General features: G+C 41.7%; 1 protein-coding gene across 1 annotated transcript in view; it reads right to left on the bottom strand.

Annotated features, from left to right (window-relative positions):
* A2M (alpha-2-macroglobulin) overlaps positions 1-10789 on the bottom strand; it is a 28528-nt gene extending 17739 nt beyond the window's left edge. The window contains exons 1-13 of the mRNA XM_010726578.3: positions 10621-10789; positions 9435-9618; positions 8347-8506; positions 7440-7492; positions 6930-6950; positions 6436-6604; positions 5189-5273; positions 4277-4400; positions 2979-3093; positions 2640-2749; positions 2023-2181; positions 465-692; positions 47-110 (exon numbers count right to left, since the gene is read on the bottom strand). Coding sequence (XP_010724880.1) covers positions 47-110; positions 465-692; positions 2023-2181; positions 2640-2749; positions 2979-3093; positions 4277-4400; positions 5189-5273; positions 6436-6604; positions 6930-6950; positions 7440-7492; positions 8347-8506; positions 9435-9618; positions 10621-10703 — 1555 coding nt within the window. The 5' untranslated portion in view covers positions 10704-10789. The remainder of the gene's footprint in view (positions 1-46; positions 111-464; positions 693-2022; positions 2182-2639; positions 2750-2978; positions 3094-4276; positions 4401-5188; positions 5274-6435; positions 6605-6929; positions 6951-7439; positions 7493-8346; positions 8507-9434; positions 9619-10620) is intronic.
* Positions 10790-15849: the final 5060 nt, after the last annotated feature.

Below are 15849 nucleotides of genomic sequence, written 5' to 3'. Positions count from 1 at the left end.
ATAATCCCCCAAGTCAGAGACAATTTGTGAGGGGAGGGAAACATACCACTTTCCTTGTCCAAATCCAGAATTCTGGTGCCTGCTTGCTTAATGATTCCCTTGGCCATCACCTGAAAGAAATGAGAAATCCTGCAGTGCTTGAGCTTATGCATGAAATAAACCTTAAGAGATTGGAGAGTAGATCTGAGAAGAAAGCAAGAGAGATCTATGTGTGAGCAATAGATAGCTAATTGCAACCTGCTCAGCTACCTTCTGTAGCAGAGTCCCAGTGGTCACCAGGGGGCACGTGGGACATTCTCACTCTTCTGCTCCAAATGTTTACACTCATTTTACTGGGAAAAGAATATGTGGAGGATGATGGGGAAGTGTTTAAAGCCTGCTGCCATAAACCACTGTTTCCAACTCCACCTCTTTCCTCCACAATTGCCAGTGACATCCTGGCTGTATGAGAAGTGCAAACTTACCAGGTAGTAAAACATGATTTTCTTCCTTTCTCTTACAGCCTCTGGTGTAAGGATATAGTGAACCCGGACCTCAGCTGAGGAGCCACAGCTTAGTGTCTCAGACGTGGGCTCAATTTTGAGGAAGCTCTTACTAGGGGAGTAAAAGCGCTTTAGGCGGAGATAACCATCTTCATAATTTGGATTAACCCATGAATGGTCATAGCAGTAGGAGTGTGTTTTATGAGTTGCCTGGAAAAGCAGAAAATAGGTTAGATATTAGGAGGAAGTTTTTTCACACAGAAGATGGTGACACACTGCAACAGGTTGCCCAAGGAGGTTGTGGATGCCCCATCCCTGAAGGCATTCAAGGCCAGGATGGATGTGGCTCTGGGCAGCCCAGTGATTGGCAACCCTGTCCACAGCAGAGGAGTTGAAATGGATGATCTCTGAGGTCCTTTTCAACCCAGGCCATTCTGTGATTATATTATATGATTCTAAGAAAATACATTTTTTTTTTGTACTTAAATAAAACAGTATTCTACCAAAACAAAACAAAAAACAACAATAACAAAACAAACAAACAAAAATAAACCACAACAACAAAAAACAAACAAACATGACTCTGGAAGATATAAGACAGGGCAGTGGTATTCTAAATAACTAATTGAGAATTATTCACTTCCAGTGAAGCTGAGGATTGTCTCAGTTGTTTGCTTACTATCAGTAACACCTCAAGGGCTCTTTACCCTAATATCTTGCCTTCTCTAATTATCAGTTTGTTTAAAGAGAAAATAAGCTTTTCTTTACCCACAGGCACATTGTGGTAACTTCTGGATAATTTTTAATGGTTTTATTCTGTGGCAAGAGAATTGTACGGAGAAAATATAATTATAGATAATATAATTAAAACAATAATAATAAATAAAAATAATTAAAATAATATAATTATAGACAAACTGCCCTATTCCAAGGTGAAACACTGGAAAATGTGCATATTGAATTTTTCAGCAGCACTTATTTTGTCCAGATAAATGGCCTCTACACTAGAGAAAGAATTTTTGTGAATGATTCACTAATTTTCACTTTTTTTCTATTTATGGTAGGAAAAAATAAAAATAAAAAGAAGAATGAGAACAGCTTAGAAATATGGGATGTTAAATTAAACCCTGACAGATGCTTAGATGATACACCTGGGAAATCATTTAATTGAAAAGACAGTGAAGCACTAGAAGCACTCTGCTACAGAATATTTTTAAGAAAAGGTTAGAAATATCCTTGTTATAGATCTGTCTAAATAGGGTTGGTGACATCTTGGAGCAGAATGGACTACATGTTCTTATGATTTTTCTTCTAAACCTATCTGCTATTGCCAAGCGTAAATCAAATACAAGTTAAGCGTAATTGTCACATGGAAACCTAGTTTGCTGCATGGCTATTCCCACCACAGTGATGGCAAGACTGGTACAACCAATCAGGAGCAAGAAGCTAAGCGCTTTTGCACTTATAGGAGAAACTTAAGAAGTAATCTCCCACTCCCAAGTCCTGCTGGTTAATTCATCACCTTCTCTGCCCCACTCACTCTAATTCCAACAGAATCGATGTACAATGTGGAAGTGTTCAAGGCAAATAGTGCCCTGCCCTCTTCATTTGTTGTGTAGTTCATTTCCTGGCCTCCTTGTAAGGAAATCCTCACAGTTTCATTGGCAATTGGAGCACCAGACCCATCCACAAGTTTAACCTGTAGGAGTAAAAACAGAATGATACAGGACAGCAATGCCTGCCACCTGTACAGATTGATATGTCACAAAAGTGAGGATGTTGGGTCTGCCTTGAGACAGAGAAGTTTCCACTGCATTTTACATGTACATTACATGTTCCAAGGAGAGCTGCAGATTTTCTGAATCTTTTTTATCTCCACCTCTGTGTCAGAAGAGTGGACACAAACTGACATGCATTAACATCAAGTAAGGCCTCTTACTAAGCAGGAGACCAGAGAAGCAGAACTTGAAACCAAGAATATTGGGTTGTGCTCTCAGCTGCTATTCTCTGGTTACAGAACTTGCAAAGTAGTGGAAGCCCTCAGGCATTAGCTGTACTGAGCTCCAGAATCTTTGCAGAGGTAGGCAAATATCCACCCAGGAGATTCAGTAACATGATTGTTAAGCATTCATGATACTCACTTCTCAGTTTTCCTACCTGCCCAAAGAAGGGGATTCCAGGTTTGTAGTAGGAATCTGAGTTCTCAAAGGTAATTTTGCTGATGGTAGTCGTGATCTCAGAGAAGCTTGCTCCAGTCAACACAATTCCTGCAAGAAGCATGAAGGATTGATTTGCGTCTCCCTGAAGTAAAAGTAAAATATATACCATACCAGCTCTCCTTTGCTGGACAACCATTTAGTTGGTGCTCTTGGAACCTGGGCAGGAAAGTTTTAAAATTCCAGAACTGGGACTCTACTCCTTCCTCTTACTTGGCAGTCTGCTCTGCTGGTATCTCCTGGGCTTATTATCTGGTTCTTTGATCCAGATCATTCATACCTGTTTCCTCCTCTTCAATCCTAGCATCCACATGGAGCTTGTTCTCATATCCAATTCTCTTGAGCTGGAATAACTTGGTTTTTACCAGTTTAGAAATGCAGCCATGGTTGTCTGTCTTTTGGAAGAAAAAAAAAATAATAATATTACAGTCTCATGTACTGTAATGTTTATCTAACATAATGATCCCATCACTGTGTGCTACCTTGAAATGGAAGAGAAGCCCATAAGTTCATAGGTCATTCTCTTCTTTGTTTTTATCAAAACTGGAAAACACCCATAAAGAACTTCAGAATTGAGCATTCTGAAGTACCTGCAGGAACATCAAAGCTAAGAACTTGCAATTTTTTATTTGTGTGTGTATGAAGTTTGGAATTCTTGATTCTCTTGATACTGAAGCACAGGGAATTATTCACGTGTATGCCACGCAGAAAGTGTTTGCCAAAAGACAGGCACATTAGAATATAGCTGCTGACTTAAAATGCACAAGTTTGAGTGCTACATAAACCATACATAAAGACTGTATGTGTATAAAGAAGAAAATGGCTAGAAATGTATCCAGTGCTTGCCATCTCTTATTAGCATCTTCATGTCCAAGGCAGGTCTCTACAATAAAGGGAGGAGCTACTTGGAACAGAGGAATACTGCAGTGTTCCTATTTCTGTTAGCATGGATAACAGCAGCAGAGACAATTGCAGGAATGATGCCATAGCATACTGTAAGGACCACCCTCTTTTCTGCTTGCTCTATTATCCTGGTTCATTTCCACAACTGCTATTACCTCTGTTTCTGTCAGTTAAGTTAGCACTGGCGCACTTGTCCATGCTCCAAAGAGTTTTGCTCTGTAGAGCAATGTCAAGGGGATGTGGGGTGTCTCTCTGTCTTAACCGCTGCTCCTAAATTCATGTTTCTTTCCTCTTTCCTTAAGCTGCATCACCCCTCCCCCAGTTTCTGTTCCTTTCTTGCCTCAAAGAACAGCTTTGATGAGCTAGCTGCTCATCTTTTCTATCTTTTAGTCCCTTATATTCTCTAATCTACTGAGTTGTTTTTTTTTCTTTACTCTTCCTTCTATATCACTTTCTCACTTAAATGCACATCTTGCTTACTACACAGACCTTTCACATTTCAACTTACATCCAATCTTCTTTCCTTCTTCAGGCTTCCTTAAAATATATGGAATCACTCCCCTCTTCACACTCATGTTTCTACACACTGTAGCAGAGCAAATTTATACCTACAAGGCAGGCTCAATAAACAACATTTTCTCCTATCACTCCACCTGGTGAATACTCAAAACTCACCTGTCCGGAGAATTCATCGCATACTGCCTTGGCCTCTTCACCATAGCAAGCAGTGGCTGGGTATTCAAATTTCCTGCAGACACGAAAGCTCACATGGCCAGGAACAGGCTTGCCAAATGTGTATCTATAAGCAGAGAGGACAGAAAAAACAGAGCTATTATCAGTGTAAGAGAGGTGGAGGAAAATGTTTAGCTCATCACAGGTGGAGCCAGAATTTTTCCCTAGAACTGCCTCCAAGATATAGTAGGCTAATTGTACCAAGTAAAAGGCATCAAGAAATTTGGTAACATTTTAGAATCAATGCTGGCAATGAGCCTAAGATTCAGTACAGCACTGAATCTTATAATTCTGATTGAATTCCTGGGAATTATTTACCATAATGCTTATTCATTGACAGTACGCCTAGATTCAGAGAACATGATGCAAGTATCTACCCTACCACCTAATTCTGATGCAACTGTTTATGTATGCAATGGGTTTTTCAGCTCATTTTTCATCCCATTCTGTGTCTTTTCCTGCAAGATGCATGTAGAATACGCCATGTAGAATCAAATGATGTGGCCCAGGGGACACATGACATGTTTTTTTTTATGTAGAAGACACAGATAAAAATGCCATTCTCAGCTAAACTAAATAGAAGACCTCTTCTCCAGCACTGCAGCTGATCTTACATCCTCTATGACTTTTATATAAAAGACTGTAAAAATACTCCCCCCCAAAAAACAGAACAAATACTCCAAAGTAGCCTAAGCAATAATTTTGTAAAGTGTTTTCACTAATGGTTTGAATAGCCTTATTGGTCCTGGCACCTCAAGAATGATTGAGAAATGTAATAAAACCTCTCAGCTAGACTTCAGTAATGCTAAAATAAAACCTGAAACAAAGAAGTATTGAAAGAAGAATGATACTCACAGACCACAAACTGTCACCTTCAGCTTCTCATCAAGAATGGTGATAACCTTGGGCATTTTCACTGTTACTTCAAATTTTGGAAGCACTGCAGCAAAACCAATGGAGAAAAGTTTATGTGGGGGGGATTAACATAAGAATGAGACCTGAAGGCCACATAATTACAATGTCCAGAAAACCTTTTGCATCCAAGCTATCAGATTTTTGTGGCCAGTGTCATCTACACATCCCACAGAAGTCAAAGTAAACCACTGGCATTCAGCCAGCCTCTGCGCCAGGTAAGAAAACTGGTTTATGACACTTATCTATTAAAATCAAGCATCTCTTTAGGTAACACAAGGGTTATCAGTCTCATAGCAGAATGATATAGAGAGTTAAGTCAAAGTTTTCTCACAAATATTTAGAGATGGGACTGTAGCCTGATCTCTGCATCTCCAAAGCACATAGACCTTACCAGTCTGGAAAATAGGAGTAACCCAGTAGCTGCTCTGCTGACTTATGACAAGATGACCTCATATCCAAGCGCTGCTGCAGGAGAGGTCATGGACAGTGATCATCTTGGGAGAACTAGGAGCAATTCAGGACAGCGAGCTTCCAGAAGGCTCATCTGAGCTGTATGATCACGGCAGACCATGTAATGCTGGCTGCACTTGGCTTGCTGAGGTGTTCTGGACTGATCACTAGAGGTGATGTCAGGGGGAAGTAGGAGCCATGTGCAAGTTTGTACTAGAATTCCATTTCCTAGCAAGCAGACTGGACTGACACAGGACTAAGATCACCAGAGAAGGCACTGAGGCATCATGAGAGGCTTGTGGAGGAGGACAGGAAAAATTTACAGCCCCAGCCTACACCAGAAGGTCAGAACTTTGCAACTCGAGGGAGACCTAGATTCAGAGTATGACACTTAACACGTTTGTAGCCAGCTGAAGATGAGGCTGTGACTTCAATCACCTCTGAAAGGAAGTACAGCCACTGGTCACCAACATAGACTGCTACAAGCATACTAGCTCCTGTTAGAAGCCTTGTTGATATGGGCATTGCATTGCCTGGGTTTTAGGAAGGAGTAGAGATAGGTTGCTCAAGTTCTTCAGTCTTCACTCCTCTAGATCAGATGATGCTTATGAAGAGAAAACACAGAGATATTTTCCAGCCCTTCTGGACATCTTGATTATATCTACCACCCTGTCCAATTCCTCTTTCATGCTCCTACTGGAATAGCTCTAGGAACCTGAAACTGCTGCAACAATTACCATACTCCTCCACAGTGAAGGGATGTTGGATTGTCTTCCCAGAAGCCTTCTGTGCCACCACTGAGTAAGTCCCTTGAATGGGCTCAGTAGTGAGGTTGAAGGACAGCTGCGTTAACCCTTCCTTTATCTCAGCCTTTGTCCATTGGTACAAACGGTTTTTCTTTGGGTCCTACAGATAATGAGACCACAAGGAGATTGTGAGAACAGTGTGAGGCTGCAGTAATAACTAACTAAAAAGCACTAGCGGAAATAGCAAGGGTAGGCACAACCCCAGTATCAAATGAGGCTGCAGGGCAGAAATAGCAGGATTGTTTGGGGAGTTCAGGGCTGGACAACAAAATGAGCCCTAGGCCACAAGCATCATAATACAAGTTAAAACTTTATGCAATTGAATAAATATTATGGATCTGCTTTATAAATAAAATAGACAAGAATCATCTTGAGGCAAGTGGGAATGTGACAGATCTGAACATTAATTTAATATGTATACATACCTCAATATAGACCAGTGGAAGCTAGAAAGGGAAGAAATTAAACAGTATATTTAGAATCCATGTTTGGAGAGTGTGCAAACAATACAGTCAAATGACTAGGACTACAAACATATTTTGGAGAAAAAACTGATAATACAATGGGATAAGGAAGAAAGCCCCTGGTAGGGAACAACAGAGCACTTCGATGTACATCAAGAGAGTGGCACCCATTCGTATTAAGCATTTGCACAGGACAAAAAAGAAAGCTAAAACCAACTGTGATAATGGCAGATTTTCTCACTGTTGAGGTTTTTACATCAGCATTGTTCATTTAAAGTTATATTCTCTAACCACTCCAAGAATGCAGAAATCTGAAGAACAGATCCTGTTAGCAAGATCTGAAATAACCTGGGAATTGCACAACTATCTCTGTGTACTGAGAGTTCTCCACAAGAGACACCTCTTTCCTCACTTTTCCCACAAAGGTAACTTAAAACCAAACAATCATTGAAAAAGAAGTGTCATACTTACCACCTCATTCAAGGGATGGAAGTTTTCATCCAGAGAAACAATTCTGAAAAGGACTGATGGACAAAAGCAGAAAGTGAGGTTCCACAGAGCAGACACCAACCAGAAAACATTAGTTGCAAACACAGATGGTGCAAGAGAGAACAGAGTAATTTTCTTCTACAGAAATTCCATTCACTAGAAAGCTAAATCATGCTATGTTGCCCATGTAAGAGATATTAATTAGAGGATGCTAGGACCAAAATTGTGGCAATGTGAACATCTTACTGATGGTGGGCATCAGAAACTGTTTGACATCATGTTTTCACATTGGAATTAACATGTCTTGTAATTTTGTTCTAACCAGATTAACTTCTCAGGAAGGATGAATGCAAGCAAATCATTTTGGCACCTGGCTGCAAGTTTGTGTTGGCTCTGGATAAACAGAGAACTCTGTGTCTCTTTTACAACATTTGTTCCTGCCAGACCAAGTTTAGAAGATGAATGGCTCAGAAGAAATGGCTTACATGGTTTTATCTTTCACAGTGCAAAATCAGCTGCCACTTTGAAAACTATTTCATGACTTAGCCTGAACTTTCATCCTGTTTTCTAGAAGATAAATATCCAGTCACTGCTCTAGTTTTTGTGGTTATAACAAAAGAGTTCAAAACTGCACAAAAGGGGATCAAACTGCATGGATCACAACAACAGAACTCTCAGTGGCAAAGGAAATGTGTGTAGGTGCCCCAGTTACATGCATATTCTTTAAAATTCTCCAAATTGTTCCCATGTGGAGCTTTAAAAACATTTGCCTCAGCCATGTGAGACTGATCTTCCAATCTGTACTGAAAGCAGTCCACATCTGGCCTGAACAGCACAACAGTTTTAGGAATTTCTGCTTCAAGTACAGATCTCCACCTCCTCTTCGTACCTGTTTGTCCAGGCTTGTAGATGGGTTTGTCTGTCTGGACGAAGACCAAACTCTCAGAATTCTTGACCAGCACTGACTTGCGACTTCTGAACTGCAGAGTCTCCCCCTTCACTGTCACAGTAATAAATGTGACTGTTGACTGACTCCTTGATTTTGGAATCTGGAGAATTGTAAGAAGGTAACTGAGTTATGGACTACTTGTAGAGGTCTCTTGAAAAGGCTTTCCTAAAATAATATCTAATGTAATCCTGACAGACACAGCACAGAGATGGAATCAGGACTGGAATCAAGAACAAGAGACTGACCTTTTCTTGTACTATATTCCTCTACTTTTCTACTGCTATGCAATGATTATGCAAGTGTTATGCAGTAAAGGAATTCAACACTGCAACTCATTTTTAAGAAGTCCTTCCTGCATTGATGAAAATCTGTCCTTTTCATCTTGACATTCACAGAGGAATGGAGTAATCCCCCTCTTCTTTCAGGTAACATCTCTAGTCTTTGCATAACATTTCCTTTTTCAAACCAGACATACCAGATCTCTATACATCTCTCTTCAAGTGACAAAACAGCAGTCTTCAACATAAGCATGACATAGATGTCAACCTGTTAAGTATCCTGAAAACCAGTTCATCAGCCTTCAGGCCAAAGATATAATCTGTATAGTGAGCCAGGTTACCAACATTCCCAGTTGTCCAGGACTGTTGCTTTAGACTTAGGAACTACCAATTACATAAATCACTCCAAAAATAATGCCTCTTATTTATTTCCATGGAAACAAAAACTGATATATAGAGCACAATAATACTATTTCGTAGAGCAAATTCTCAGCTATAAAACAATATCTTTTTTTAAATTTTCGCCAAATCCACTTTTCTCCAGGCCTCTCCTCTTCCTGTCCTAAACAGGGGCAAATTTTCCAGGATTCAGCATTTCTCATTTAGATATCTTTGCTAAGGAGAGCTCAGCATTGACAGTGTTTTGAGTATACCTGTGGCCAAGAGGAAAGTGAATACCTGTTCAGAGTTACTCTGTTCATTACTACTCAGAGCCGCTAGAGTTTATCCTACAAGGATTAAAATACTTACAGTGAAAGGAATGCAGGTAAACAAATCCTTCTCCGACACCACATCATCAATCAAGCTCCTGTTCTCCCCTTGATACTCAATTGCAGCATTCAGTGTCACAGACTCATTCAGGTGAGTCAGCTGCACACAGATTTTCTCAGGGGAATCAGTGTGTATCAGAAAGGGCAGAAGCACCATGTACTGCCTGGAAAGAGGAGGGAAGGATTAGGTGAGATATGCAGGAACACATAGCTGGACTGTACAGAAAGAGCAAATAAACCAGTCTGACTACACCGTACAGGAAAAGGATTTCCATCATGTCTGCTAACAGCAGGGGAAAGCAGAGAGGCTGCTGTTGAAAGTAAAATACCACAGAAAATTCTCAGTGCGAATGTCTGGAAGGGATATTTTTTCCAGGCTCTAGCACAACAGAAACACTCGATTCTGAGATGATAAATGTGTGGTAAAAACAGCAAAAAGTCAATTGTCACCTTTACCAGACAATGTTTGTCACTCCTTCACATACCAATAGGGCAAAAGAGAGTAAGGAAAGAACGCAGTAAGATATAGTCTGCTTGCTGTCTGCTAGTACCACACAGATCTAACAGCCATGGTTCTACAGTGACATATAACCCTGGGTGAGAAGGAAATTTTCATTCCATTGACTGAACTGAAAAATATGAATTAAGAAATGAAACGATTTTTAGTCATGCCAGATCTATCATTTGCTTTTTTTTTTTTTTTTATGTTATCAATCAAAAAACCCACTCACATCTTGGCACTTAGACCAAGGAGTAAGGTAATAAATTAATGAAATGTTTGCCTTTTCAAAAACAGTCTCTCTGAAGAAAAAAATGAGTGTGTAAATGGTTATAAAAAGTTGTCTTTTAAGTAAATAATCAATTTGGTGCAAGAAATTTTGCTAACATCCTGTCAGCTCTGTGGAAAAGCAAAACTTCTTTCTTTCTGCTCTCCTTCTTTTCATTTTACTTATTTATTTAGGCTGCAGTTTTACTGATACCTCAACTGCACAGACTCTCCTTTAGTCCCTCAAAAGCACTAGAGCTGCTGTTTGTAGAAGACATTTTACCCAGCCCTTGTGTCTTTATTCCAAGGTAAAGGAAGGTAGTTGAAAGATGAAAGACAAAGAAACAGAGAAATAAATCCAGGTCTCCAGCCTGCTTAGAGTCTCCCCTGTGTAGCTTACGGTTCTGTGATGGGTGCAGCATCTCCAAGGAGGAAGAAGAGGAGAACGAAGATATTTAATTTGCTGGACCCATCTTTCCCCATGGTGCGGAACAGGCTGTGGTGGGTAAAATATCCACCCAGTCTAGTCCAGTGGTGCTCATACTGCTACTCTGTCCCTGAGTCAACCCCTTTATACTCTGCTGCAAACAGTCCAGGGGCTGGAGGAGATAAGGACTAGGGTCCAGGCACCATCCAGAAATGGGAGAGGCTGCAAGGAGGAGCTTGCTGAATCTGGGCAGAAATCCAGATGCAAAAGGAAAGAGGGAGGGGAGGACGCCTGCAGGATAGAGCTGTCTCTCTTTGGGGCAGGGCAGCAAGCAATGGAGGAGGAAGAGTGGTAGCTAAAACAAAGAAGGGTTAACAGCAGAGGGTAGGAAAAGACTTCAATTTACGACAAGACTCCTTGTGTAGTGCTGCACCCATCTTTGATCCTGGAGGCTGCTGGAGGAAAGATTATTTCTTTTCAACTGGGAGAAGAATGAGTGACTGTTTGGGAAGCAAGAGTGGGTTTACCAGTTATTACAAGCAGGACAAATATGTCAGTCTTATAGATCTGAAATCAGGGAATGCAAACTGTGAAAACGTTACACCTTTCTCCACTCTGCTCTCTTGTGCAGTCCATTCCTAGTCTCACAATAGCTAATGCCAGGAAAAGGGGCCAGAGAGCAGCTGGACAATCAAACCTGAGATAGTCTGACCTTCACCTGACAAAAACATAGACAGTAACATGAGGAGAAGCTGCCAAAAGGTCAACCCAACTAACAGCATGTAACACATTAACCATTTCCCGGAGCAGCACTTGCTCACATGCTGCAGAACATATGCAACCTGGATCATAGTTCTTGTTCTAGGTCAAGTTATTCGGATATATAAATCAAATTATTGCTGTTTGATGGAATCCTTCTTGGTTTCAACACCTGAAAATCCATAAAATGCAGTGTGATGCGTAACGTAACTAGAGGGAAATTTCTTTTTGACAATTGTCTTTACTGTAGTTACCTTGGTCTGCAGCAGGAAGATCAATAGCTCTGGTAATTATTACCCTTGCAAGTGGCTGGATTTATGTATTTCTCATAGTCCTAACTCAAACTCCAAAGAATAGACATCTGTGTTACTGAATGTAAAACATAATTTGGGCATTAAAAAAGCTATAGGATAAAATGATTACCTGTCTGTCCTCCTACTCCTCCTACTACCATCATGAGTTTCCTAAACTCAGGAAGTTTGGAGTTAAGAAATCCAGGTGCAATTAGACAACAACCCTTCGTTAGAGACCTCGTTCTGTCCTGTAGTGACCTTCATGAGAAAGAAAAGGGAATAGTTTTGCATGTCTGGGTTCCTTGGGGAATTCACAAAAGAAACACAGCCCAAGATTGTGCTCTGCCTTCTCTATATGGTACCTTAATGTTGTTCTGTCTGCCCAGAAGGAATGTAACCCAGATTTGCCTCACTCACACAGAAGAGGGTTTGTACACGGGATGGTCAAAGCCTTTTTGTTTACATTAGTTTAAACTGACTGACTGGTTACAGGAAAGAGGTGTAGGATTGCACACAGCAGGAGAAGCCAAAGCTGCACTTTTTAGAAAATAGTCTCACACTGATCAAAAAACAGGATCTTTAGTCCTAAAGTCCTCCTTGGTCCTGAGAGCACTCTGTAGCCAAAATCTGAGAAATGTTTACTGTCAATTAAGGGAGCAGATTTGTAAAGGCTTGAAAATTCCAGTAGGTACCAGTGAACACATGCAGATATCAAAACACCTTTCAAATTTTGCCCTCAAGCTGCTTGGCCTCCATAACACTCCCAATAGCATCTTTGGCTCTGCCAGACTAATTGCTAGGGTTTATGAATGACCAATGTGTTTCACTTTTATAGATGATAGCATAGACAAGGCAGTGACAATCAGTTTTCCTTCAATCTTCTTTTCTTTCCGTCTGCTGAGGGTATAGCTGAGAACATCAGTAGGCTTTCTAGAGTTTTTTTGGCTAACTTTTAAAAGGTTATCTCTGAGGTCCTCAAGGAAACACCATGGAGGTGTTCAAGGCCATGCAATCTGATCCAGCAATTGGCAATTCTGCCTGTGGCAGGGGAGTTGGAACTAGATGATCTTTGAGGTCCCTTCTAACCCAAGTATTTCTATGATTGTATGAAAACTCCTTGTCCTGTTTTCAGCTGGAATAGAGTTAATTTTCTTCAGAGTGACTGGTATGATGCCATGTTTTTTATTTAGGCAAAAAACAATGCTGATAATACAGCGGTGTTTCAGTAGTTGTTGAACAGTGTTTACATTAAGTCAAGGGCTTTTCAGATACTCATACTACCCTGCCAGTGAAGAGGCTGGGGCTGGACAAGAAGCTGGGAGGTGACACAGCCAGGACAGCTGACCAGGACTGAACAAAGGGATATTCTGTACTGTATGGCATCATGTTGAACAGTAAAGCTGGTGGAGTTGGCCAGGGTGGGATGGCTATTGCTTGGGAACTGGCTGGGCACCAGATGCTAAGTGGTGAGCAATTGCAGTGTCATTTGTTTTAGAGATTGTCCTGGTTTTATCAGTATTCCATATCATAACATCATGTGACAGGCTGTTTGATATAGAGATACAGTATACTGGAAAACTATGCTTCCTGTTTAGCAGACTCACAGGAGTTCTGACGATCCAACGGGATCCTTATCTTCCAAGGGGAAGATACACTGGGGTGTACTGCATTTCCCAGGAGCCTCCACATGATTTCCAGTTGCGGTTGACAGGAATCTCGTCAGGTCCTGTGGATTTGTGCACCTTCATTAGATGGTCTCAAACATCAGATCTTCACTTAGAGCAGACAGATCTTCCTTCTCCAAGTTCTTACTTTTGCTTTTTGCAGCTTGGGCAATGTAGCTATAGCCCTTGCTTGTGAAGACTGAGGCAAAGAAGTCATGGAGCACCTCAGCTTTCTTTCTCCTTATCCCTCGTGACTAGGGCTTCAGTTTCCTTACAGAGAGGACCAATGTCTTCCCTGGCCTCATTTTATCACTGATATGCCTGTAGAGTTTCTTCTTGTTCCCCCTTTACATCCCTGGCTAGATTTAACTTCATCTGGGTTTTAGCTTTCCTCACCTGATCCCTGGTTGCTCAGACAACTTCTTTGTAAGTCTGCCTCCCAGGTAACCTATTCCCTTCCTGCTTTTGACTCCCTACAGACTTCTTTTTGTGCTTAAGTAAGTCCAGGAGTTCCTTGTTGATCTACAGAGGCCTCAAAAATTAGATTCTCCTATCTCAGTCAGCATTTTCTCTCTTTCTCCTCAGTGGGGAGGGAAGGGTGTCACATGATTAACTCTTCAAAATGCAACACTATTTTGGCACACAGTGTGGGGCTCAAACCCATGACCCTGGAATTAACACTATCAAGGACAACTACACTAACAAGGGGGGTCTGGCTGAAGCAGTGACGGTTGAGGGCAGCCTTCATTGCAGCAACCATGAGATGGTGGAGTTCAGGATTTCATGTGGCAGAAACAGAATACCAAGTAGAATCATAATCCTGGACTTCAGTAGGGCCAACTTTGGCTTTTTCAATCAATTGCTAGGGAAAATCCCATGGAAGAGGGTACTTGAAGGTAAAGGGGCCCAAGATAGTTGGCTAGCATTCAAGGAGTGCTTCTTCCAAGCTCAAGACCAGAGCGTCCCAAAAGGTAGGAAGTCGAGAAAGGGAGCCAGGAGACCTGCAGGGTTAAACAGAGAACTGCTGGGTAAACTCAAGTGGAAGAGGAGAGTCTACAGTATAGGTTGGGGACTGACCTGCTGGAGAGCAGCACAGGGGAAAGAGACCTGGTCATGACCATGAGCCAGCACTGCGCCCTTGTGGCCAAGAAGGCCAATAGCATACTCCAGTGAATTAGGAGGGGTGTGGTTAGTAGGTTGAGAGAGTTTCTCTTCCCTCTACTCTGCCTTGTTGAGATCTCATCTGCAATATTGTGTCCAGTTCTTGGCCCCTCAGTTCAAGAAGGACAGGGAACTACTTGAGAGAGTCTGGTGTAGAGCCACAAAGGTGATAAAGGGAATGGAGCATCTCCCTTATAAGGAAAGGCTGAGGGAGACGGGTCTCTTTAGCTTGGAGGAGACTGAGAGGTGACCCCATTAACGTTTATAAATATGTAGAGAGTGAGTGTCAGGAGACTGGAGCTAGGCTCTTCTCAGTGACATCTAATGATAGGACAAGGGGCAATGTATGCAAGCTGGAACATAGGAGGTTCCACATAAATATGAGAAAAAACTTCTCCATGATAAGGGTAATGGAACACTGGAACAGGCTGCCTGGGGAGGTTGTGGCGTGTCCTTCTCTGGAGACATACTAAACCCACCTGGACACGTTCCTGTGTGACCTAGGTGTTCCTGCTCCAGCAGTGCTATTGGACTAGTGTCAACGGTTTACAGGCTGGTTCGGCCCGGTTCCATAACTAGTGGGGCGGAGGGATCCATGGATCCGCACCTCCGGAAAAGGGAAACAGGGGACCCCAAAATAATTGAAAACAGCAGCAACGATCCGAGGTGAAACAAACTAATTTACTAAATATAGTATCAGCAAAATATAATGAGAGAGAGAGTGTGTCTGAAAGGTGGATAGGCCTCACCACAACGCTGAGGTGAGAAGTGCAGTCCAGTTGAGCCGATGAGGAAAAGCAGACGGAGAAGAGCAGACGAAGAAGAGCAGGCAAAGAAGAGCAGGCAAAGAAAAGAACATCAGGTGACCTTGCCAGGAGTTATATCTCCTTGCTGACTGCAAAGCCCCCTAGGGAAATGTAGTAGCTCTCCTCTGAACAGGCACCTGGAACTTGAGCATCAGCAGTCAAACCCCCAGTGCATTACATGATGTTATGATGTGGAATACTGATAACCAAAAATCATAAAACCATGACAGACTAGATGATATTTTGCGGTCCCTTCCAATCCCTGAGATACTGTGATTCTGTGATTAAGAGTCCCATGCTCTACTGACTGAGCTAGCTGGGTGTTCAGCATAACCATTGGCAGGATGCACATTGCCACGTTCCAATGAATGTAATCAAAGTCACTGCCATGTCTTTGCCAACTACTAAATGGGAAACACAGTCCTTCCTAGGTACAGTGGGTTTTTGGAGGATGCATATTCCAGACGATAGCTTTAGTGTAAGTCACCTCCATCAACTGTCATGGAAGAAGAACGATTT

The sequence above is a fragment of the Meleagris gallopavo genome, unplaced genomic scaffold (assembly GCF_000146605.3).
Source record: "Meleagris gallopavo isolate NT-WF06-2002-E0010 breed Aviagen turkey brand Nicholas breeding stock unplaced genomic scaffold, Turkey_5.1 ChrUn_random_7180001839913, whole genome shotgun sequence".
NCBI classification, from domain to species: domain Eukaryota; kingdom Metazoa; phylum Chordata; class Aves; order Galliformes; family Phasianidae; genus Meleagris; species Meleagris gallopavo.
Note: the sequence above shows the minus strand (reverse complement) of the source record. Positions and strands in the feature narration are given on the sequence as shown.